The sequence below is a fragment of the Pezoporus flaviventris genome, unplaced genomic scaffold (assembly GCF_033815535.1).
Source record: "Pezoporus flaviventris isolate CSIRO_AGI_PZ_B2104156 unplaced genomic scaffold, CSIRO_AGI_Pfla_v1 ptg000097l, whole genome shotgun sequence".
In the NCBI taxonomy this organism is placed as follows: domain Eukaryota; kingdom Metazoa; phylum Chordata; class Aves; order Psittaciformes; family Psittacidae; genus Pezoporus; species Pezoporus flaviventris.
Window position 1 is genome coordinate 6,418,129 of NW_026892645.1, and position 8,625 is coordinate 6,426,753.

At 64.7% G+C, this 8,625-nt stretch overlaps 1 protein-coding gene across 2 annotated transcripts; it reads left to right on the plus strand.

Annotated features, from left to right (window-relative positions):
* The first annotated feature begins 1,915 nt into the window (after window positions 1-1,915).
* CERCAM (cerebral endothelial cell adhesion molecule) lies at window positions 1,916-8,193 on the plus strand. 2 transcript variants are annotated; one of them, XM_061476630.1, is made up of 13 exons: window positions 1,916-2,019; window positions 4,216-4,326; window positions 4,450-4,567; window positions 4,655-4,789; window positions 4,864-5,068; window positions 5,148-5,267; window positions 5,387-5,463; window positions 5,615-5,721; window positions 5,830-5,962; window positions 6,079-6,206; window positions 6,298-6,501; window positions 7,284-7,520; window positions 8,057-8,193. In XM_061476630.1, exons 1-12 carry the CDS (start codon window positions 1,967-1,969, stop codon window positions 7,516-7,518), a joined length of 1,626 nt encoding a protein of 541 aa, XP_061332614.1. In that variant the 5' UTR covers window positions 1,916-1,966; the 3' UTR covers window positions 7,519-7,520; window positions 8,057-8,193. The 2 variants fall into 2 exon arrangements, with proteins under 2 accessions (XP_061332614.1, XP_061332613.1); XM_061476629.1 differs by lacking the exon at window positions 1,916-2,019 and adding an exon at window positions 2,634-2,937.
* Window positions 8,194-8,625: the final 432 nt, after the last annotated feature.

Sequence of the window (8,625 nt, forward strand, 5' to 3'; positions counted from 1 at the left end):
CTCTGTGGGCTCTGTGCCTCAGTTTCCCCACCTGGGGACTGGACTGGGGCTGCGATGCTGGATGAGATAGGGCAGTGCCTGGAGGGGACCGTGCCACTCAGGCAGTGCCATAGCATGGGAATAGGGGACCCCTGGGGACACCACGGACCTGGGCAGACAGATGAGCCCCCGCATTGCGTGTTCTTGTGAAATAAACTCAATAAAGGTTGTTGGTGGCTGGAAGAGTTGTCCCAGCCCCTGGCTATGCACATAGACACAGGATCACTGCAGGAGAAATATCTTTATACATTTGCTTTATGCAACCAAGCCTTTCAAAGCAGAGAAATGAAGGCGTTTCAGGAACCCAGAGCTTTCCGAAGCTTGAAAAGAGAATTCCAAGAAGGTGGTGGAGAGAGGCAGGAGGTGGCCAAAACCTCAACCCTGCATCCAAAAGCAATTATTTCCCTGTAAAAAAAAAAGAATAATCCTGCTATAAATACTGTGCAGACTCCAGGGGGATGGGAAGGTGTTTTTCCAGGTGGGATGCTGTTGGGCTCATCGTTGGCTCTGTGTTACAGGAATCACCATGGGTGTGTGGAGCCCCATGGGGACACTGTGGGCACTGTGGGGACCTGCCACCCGCCTGCCAGCCCTGCTCCTGGGACACGGGGCTGCCACAGCCCTGTGCTAGCAGAGTGATGGGATGAAGATGCTGAGCCGAGAGGGTCACCCCGAGGACCACACAGTGGTAACCTCCATATCCCCCTTCTCCCTGGGCTTGCTGGTGGGGTGCTTTCCATTGCATGGCCAAAGCTGCTTGTGCAGGGTCACAGGAAGCTCTGAGGCTCCATCCTGAGCCAGTCCCAGCCCATCTCTGCACCACATGTTGTGCCTGCCTGTACCTCAGTTTCCCCATGTCAGTGTCAGCCGTGGCATCTCCTTTCTCTGCCTGCCTCAGGGTGGTGGAGCTGTGGACAGGGCAGTCCTGTCCCGCTCCAGTTCCCGAGCCCATGGCCAGGGAGTGTTGGCGTGCTCAGGAATGGTGGCTGAACCGTGCCAGGCCAGGGATGCTGCATCCCTGGGGAGGGGATAGTGGGGATGAGCACACAAGGAGGAGAAATTGCTCACAGTGGTTTTACTCTTGCTCACAGAGCAGCATCTCAGGGCTGGCCCCAGCCTGGACCAGGGCACATCCAAGCTGGGGTCCCTCCTGTCCCAGTGTGATGCCAGGTATCAAGGGCTCTGCAGGGTTTCATCCCTGCCTGCAGGCTGGGACCTGCTCTGCTCGGCCTCTCTGGGATCCAGGCCTTGAAAATCCAGCACTGAAATCCCTCTGTGCCTTTCCCAGGGGCAGAGGGCAGGGCTGTGACCCCAGGAAGAGGATCCAGGGATGGACGGACTTGGGGATGCGGGGACACAGGGATGCAGAGATGTAGGGGCGAAAGGATGCGGGGATGTGGGGCTGCAGGGATGAACCGGGGCAGGGACGGAGGGATGCGGGCACACGGGGCTCAGACCCGGCCTCCCGAGCCCCGGTCTCCCCGCACCGAGCCGGGAGGTGGCAGCAGCGGCCTTAGCGGGGCCTCGCAGCGGGGTGGGGAGATGCGGAGGGGGTGTCCCCGCCGGACGGGGCCGGACCAGGGCTCCGCGGCATCCCCCGGTTTAATCCCTCCCCTGCGGAGCGGGGCTGCCCCCGGCCGGGGACGGAGGGTCCGGGCACGGGGGAGAGATGGGGTCCGGCTCCTGCTCCCTCCCGCAGCTCCCCCGCACCACGGGGAGCGCTCAGCGGCCCTGGCATGGAGCCTGTCCCTGGAATGCTTGTCCGAGCTGCGTTGCAAACAGCGTCCTTCCCCCCCCCTACACCGTGCAGGGCTCCCCGTGTCCCCCCACTCTCTCTGTTGTTTCTTTCAGGTGCTGCTGCATCCTCCATCACCCGCCTGTTGCACCCAGCTGGGGTCTTCCCGCAGGTCCCCAGGCAGCGCGGGGGATGTGGGGATCCATCGGGAGCATCCGCACGGCCCGACCCTCATCTCGCTGCCGGTGGGTGCAGGTCTGGCCATGCATGCATGGCACAGGGGCCTCACCAGCACCCCAGTGCCACCGCATCAGGGGGGGCCGAGCACCCCGGGGTGCTCTTGTCCCGCAGGACGAGGCCTCCTCCCGGGCTGTGCCTGCTCCCGGGGCTGTATTTAAGGACTGGGTGGTTCACCCGCGGTTGTGGCCACACGTCCCACAGGCCCCCGGGCTTTGGACACGTTGCAGGCACTCCTGTGGGGGGCACATGGTCAGACATATGGGCCCGGTGGGGACACGGCTTGGTGGGGTGGGCTTGTGATGGGGCCGAGCTGCGAGCCCACCCGGCCACGACTCACCCTGGCCACAAGCCCCATCCAGCCGCCAGCCCCCCTGGCCATGACCCCCCCCGGCCATGATCCCCCCCATAACCATGAGCCCCTCACCCTCTAGCCCACCCACCCACTGCCCTTGCCATGCTGGGCACAGCAGGACCCGGAGCTGTCAGGCGGCACACGGGGAAGCCCAGGAGCACTTTGGCAGTGGGGGGGGACACTGGGGGGACACTGGGGGTACCCCCCCCACTTCCGCCCCCCTCCCATGGGCTCTCCGGGTTCTTTTAACCGGTATCAGCTTTATTTAACGAAACCCAACCCAAACCCGCCCCCGGGGCTCGCGGCGGGGCCGGGCCAAGGGGCGGGGGGGCTGCGCTGAGCGCGGCGGGTCTCAGCCCGCCCCTTCCCCGCCCGCCGCCGCCGCCATGGGGCCGCTCTGCTCCCTGTTGCTGCTGGTGCTGGGCACCGGTACCGCTACCGGCACCGGGTCCGGGCCGGCCCCGCCGCGGGTGGTGCTCGCCCTCCTGGCCCGCAACGCGCAGCACTCGCTGCCGCACTGCCTGGGAGCGCTGGAGCGCTTGGACTACCCCGCGGGGAGCATCGCCCTGTGGTGAGGGACCGGGGAGGGGTCCGGGGATGGAGGGGAATGGGGGGGAATAGGGGGAGCCCCGGGGGAGCCGGGGTCATGGGGAACCGGGGTAATGGGGAGCCCCGGGGATGGGGATGAGAGCGGGGGACGGGGGTGATGGGGAATGGGGAGGGGGGGGTTATGGGAGGAATGGGGAGCAGTGGCTGGTGGGGACCCAAAGGGCGATGTAGGGGAGGAAATTGGGAGCTGGGGAGAGGGGGAGGACTCGGGGTGGTCTTGGAGTAAAGGGGGCCGGGGTGGGGGGAACAGAGAACTGGGAGGACGGGGTCCTGGGAGGGAATGGGGGAGTCCAGGAGGAGCAGGGATCCTGGTGGTGACATCCCCCAGCCCCGAGGAGCGAGGGCCGGCTCTGCCCCGGCTGTGGGACCCAGCATGGATCCGGGAGGGGCTGGCGCTGCCCCACGGCGAGGGGACAGGACCCCACCTTTCCCTGCTGAAGCTGTGGGGCTGGTGGGGTTCTTCCCCAATGGCACCCCCTAAGCCCCCTTTTACCCTGCAGGGGGTGGCTGGAAGCAGCCCCCGTCCCTCCTCTGTGTCCCGGCTCCGCTGCCGCCATCTGAGCTCGTTGGGAACTTTCTGTTTTGGGGGGGTCCGGGGCTGTTTGGGGGGGTCCGGGCTGGGGCAGGGGGAGCAGAGCCCCAAGGCACAGGGGCCTTTTGGGGGGGGGGGGGGCAGGTCCTGCCTTGTCCCCTGTGTCCCAGGGAGTCCCCGTGATACCAGTGTAGGGGGGGGGGCAGCCCTGGAGCTCTTTGACAGGTCTGGACAAGATGGGCTTTTGGGGTCTGCCCCACTGCAGTGTGGGGCTCAGCCCTGTTTGTGTTGGGGTCTCTGTAAGCGTCGCTGTGAGGTCGGGTGGGAGAGCAGGGGATGGAGGCTGCACGTGGCAAGGGAAGGCTTGGGAAAGGGGGGTTGCTGCTTGTTGGGGTCTTTTCTGTGTCTGATGGTGCTGGGGGGTACAGGGATGGGGAGGTGACGCTGCTGTGCCCCGATGCTCTTTGTGGGGGGCAGCCACAGGGGCTGCTTTGGGCTGAGGGATGCGGGGTGAGAGCTCCAGCACCAGGCAGAAATGACCCATTCCTGCTCCTGCCAGCGCAGCCTCTGTCCCTCCAAATTACACGTTACGTTCCCAAGCGATTCCGTCACCGCCTCGGCCTCTTCTCCCCAGGGAAGCTCCGAGTGCCCGATGGGGCCGTGCTCGTCCCTTTGGGGAGTCCCCAGTTCCCGATGTCCTGTCCGCAGGTGCGCGACAGACCACAACTCGGACAACACGACAGCGATGCTGCAGGAGTGGCTGGGTGCTGTGGGCAGTGAATACCACTCGGTGGCATGGAAGGCGCAGGAGGAGCCCAGGTGAGGCTGGGGGAGAGCTGACTCCGTTTCCTACCATGGGATGCAGGCACAAGGCAGAGCTGGGGCATGCACTGAGCCTGTGTTCCCAGCGAATGGGGTCAATCTCTGCCTCCCCCTATCCAGCTCCTACCCCGACGAGCTCGGACCCAAGCACTGGAGCGATCAGCGCTACGAAAACCTGATGAGGCTGAAGCAGGAGGCTCTCACGTACGCCCGGGAGCAGCGAGCAGACTACATCTTGGTAAAGGGCCGTGGGGCACCATGGAGTGGGGGGGCCGATGTGGGCATCCCCACACCTCCAAGACTTAATGCTGTTCCCCCCCCGCAGTTTGTGGACACCGACAGCATCCTGACCAACAACCAGACCCTCCGGTTTCTCATGGCACAGAACAAGTCGGTGGTGGCCCCAATGCTGGACTCGCAGACCTTCTACTCCAACTTCTGGTGCGGCATCACACCCCAGGTACCGCCCTAGAGAGCCACGGGGAAGGGGACCCCCAGTGGTGGGAGTGCCCCCCATCACACCGTGTGCCGCAGGGGTACTACCGCCGCACGGCTGACTACTTCCCCACCAAGAACCGGCAGCGGCTGGGCTGCTTCCCCGTCCCCATGGTCTATGGCACCTTCCTGATCGACCTGAGGAAGGAGGAGACGTCGCGGTTGGCTTTCTACCCTCCCCATCCCAACTACACCTGGGCCTTCGACGACATCATCGTCTTCGCATACTCCTGCCAGGAGGCCGGTGGGGATTGGGGGGTGCTGGGGCAGGGCAGGGGGTGCAGGGAGGGGGGGCTGTGGTGCTCACCCATCGCATGTGGCAGGCGCCGATGTCCACGTGTGCAACCAGCAGCGCTTTGGCTACATCAACGTCCCCGTGAAGGCTCATCAGACACAGGAGGATGAACGTGCCAACTTTGTGCATCTCACACTGGAGGCTATGGGTGAGCATCCGTGGGTGGTGGGGTCCCGGGGGTGTCCCCGTCCCCAGGCTGTGACCAGGACCTGGTTCCTGGTCAGGGATGTCTGGGCTGGACCGAAGGGGTGTCCCCTCTCTCTGCAGTGGATGGCCCCCCCATGCAGCGCTCCAGGCATATCTCCCTCCTCCCCAAGCCACTCACAAAAATGGGCTTTGATGAAGTAAGTGCCCAAAGGACACCCCCCCCCCCCCGCCATGTCCCCATGTCTGTCCCGCTCTGGCAAAGCCCACCACAGGCTTCAGCCAACCCCCTTGTCCTCCACTCCTCAGTGACAACGTGGCCCCTTGTTGGTGTCTCCTCTTCCTCCCCAGATCTTCCTCATCAACCTGGTGCGGCGGCCGGACCGGCGCCGGCGGATGCTGGCGTCCCTGAGGGAGCTGGAGATCACCCCACGCGTGGTGGATGCTGTGGATGGGAGGTGACCACGAAGGGGACGCGTCCCTGCTCTGCCACCTCCTCCCGTCACCATGGGGTGACTTTGGGGGCTGGGGATCACACCTCTGCTGACGCAGCCCTCGCCTTGCAGTGCCCTCAACAGCAGCGACATCAAGGTGCTGGGGGTGGACTTGCTCCCTGGCTACTACGACCCCTTCTCTGGGCGCACGCTTACCAAGGGTGAAGTCGGCTGCTTCCTCAGCCACTACAACATCTGGAAGGAGGTATGGGGACACGGGGGGGGGGTGTCCCTAAGAGCAACCAGTGTGGGGCAGCGACCCTATGAGCATCACCAGGTCCCTGCGGGACAGAGGGAGACACAGGGTGTTTGGACCCACAGATTGCATCCCGGGGGCTGGAGCGCTCGGTGGTGTTCGAGGACGACGTCCGCTTTGAGGCCGCCTTCCCGGCACGGCTGCGGCGCCTCATGGAGGAGCTGGATGGGGCACAGCGGGACTGGGACCTCATGTGGGTGATGGGGACATGGGGGGGGAGGCAGGATGGGGGTCCCCAGGGCTGGGGCTCACGGCTCAATGCCTTCCCCCCCCCCGCCCTGAAGCTACCTGGGGAGGAAGCAGGTGAACGCAGAGGATGAGGAGCCTGTGCAGGGCGTGCGGAACCTGGTGGTGGCCGGGTACTCCTACTGGACGCTGGCCTACGCCATCTCCCGCCGTGGGGCGCAGAAGCTGCTGGATGCTGAGCCCCTGTCCAAGATGCTGCCGGTGGATGAGTTCCTGCCCATCATGTACGACAGGCACCCCAAGTAAGGAACGTGGGGTGCGATGGAGAGCAGTGGGGCGCTGATGGAGAACCATGGAGGGCTCGCCATGTGTTTCTTCTCAGCCATCACCCGTCCCCCCCCAGCTCCAGCGTTACTCATGCTGGAGGAAAACATCTGCAGCATGAGCTCATTCCCCCCCTGGCCGCCACTGGAAAATGGCCCCCAGCCAGCACGGGGATGGGATGGAGCTGGGGCTTGGGTTTGGCTCTGCAGAGGGGGCTTGGAGCATGGTGTGGGGGGGGAGCAGCCCCTTGCACCCTGGTACTGGGGGGTTATGTGGTTCCCTGCCCCTGGTTGTGGGTTTCAGCCCCACCTTGGGGCACCTCCGGTGTCTGGCGGGTGGTGGATGGTGTGCTGGGGCAGAGAGGGGTGGGAAGACAGAGCGGAACAGAGGGATCGGGTGTGTGAGGGGAGGCTGGAGGTGCGCGGAGGGGTGGATTAGAGCTGTGGATGTGAGCCAGGAGCAGCTGGGTGCCCCATGCTTGCCCGTGGGATGCTGAGCCAGAGAACCCCTTCGTGCCCATGCTGGCCCCATGCCACTGGGGCTGCTCCCCTCCCCTCCATGGGCCCTCCCCAGCCAGGTTCTGCAGGCAGCAGCAGCACAGGCAGCTCCCAGACCCCATCCCCGGTTCCCCGTGTCCCTCCCCATCACCAGCCCCACACCGGTGCCCTCCCTGTGTGCTCGGTGGGCTTTTTCCCAGCCCTTTTCCTCCCCTGGCCATGCTCTTTGAGCCAATTCCTGCTCTCGGCTCCGCTGTCCCCAGTGAGGACTACAAGCGGCACTTCTCCCCCCGGGACCTGCTGGTGTTTTCGGCTCATCCCCTCTTGGTTTATCCCACTCACTACGCTGGGGAAAGCAACTGGCTGAGCGACACCGAGACCTCCACCATCTGGGATGATGATGCCAAGAAGACCGAATGGGCTGGTTCACACAAGACCCTGAGGGACCCGCGGGGTGGCAGCAGTTACCTCCGCTCCACCGCCCGCGATGAGCTCTGATGGTGAGGGAGGTGCTGGGATGGGGATGGGAATGGGGATGGAGTGGTTGGGAAGCGTCTCCCTGCGTTCAGATGTGCCCCAGATGTTTAGTTTCGGCATGTGGCAGCAGCTCTGCCCATCACAAAGCATTGGGAAACAGATGAGACCTTTTCCAGGCAGGGGAAGGGATGGGGATGCTGGGCTGGAGGGGACCAGGTCCTGCTGCTCCCCTTCAAGTGATGCAAGGACAACCTCCTGCAGGTCACCCTCATACGGAGGGAGCTGGCGGCATCTGCAGGGGAAGCTTCACCCCATCACTGCCCGTTCCCCCCCCCAAAACGGGTCTTGCTGGGGCTGTGCCTGTGGGAGCGCTCAGCACCGCCACGGTTAACCCGGGTCAGACGTTCCCTGCCTGAGGCTGCTTGTGCTGGCAGCAGCTCCTGCCCTGGGAGCAGCCAGACCGGGGGAGGCTGGAAACGGCCCCCCCCCGCTGCCTGTGCTGCAGGCGAGAGCGCCTGGGGCTGCCCTGACCGCTCCCGTCCGTGTCCTCACCTCGCAGGGATGGATCCTGACCCAGCCGGGAGCACCGGCGGCCTCATCCTGCCCGGGAGCCGCTGCTGGACCCATCCTCAGGGCTCTGCACATCTGGAGGTGCGGAATCCACCCGAGGCAGGATTTGCTCCATGGAGAGCCCCTTCCCAATGGAGCGCTGGAGAGGACACGACTCCGGATGGTGCCAACGCTGCTGTCTCCCAGCTTGGACATTGGGGAGTGTTTTTGGGGCTGGCTCCCATGGGGGCACACGTGGCCTCCTGCTGCTGAGCGGGCCTCGCCTGTGCCACGCTTGGGCTGAAGCCCAGGGAGGATTAAAGCAGGCTGTGTGAGCTCTGCCCCCATTAACGTCCAACGGGGTCACCTTGGTGTTCCCCTGCCTGGGAATCGCTTTGGGAATGAAACCTGTAACGGGGAGAGGGAGGGAGAAGGGGGCTGGAGCTCTCCCTGGGGATGAGGGTTGCAGCTCCGCAGAGCTGGGCTCTCCCATGGGAACGCCGATCGAAATGATCTCCATCACTGACACTAGGCTTGGCCTTGGGACTGGAAACCTGCCATCAGGCTGAGCACCGGCGG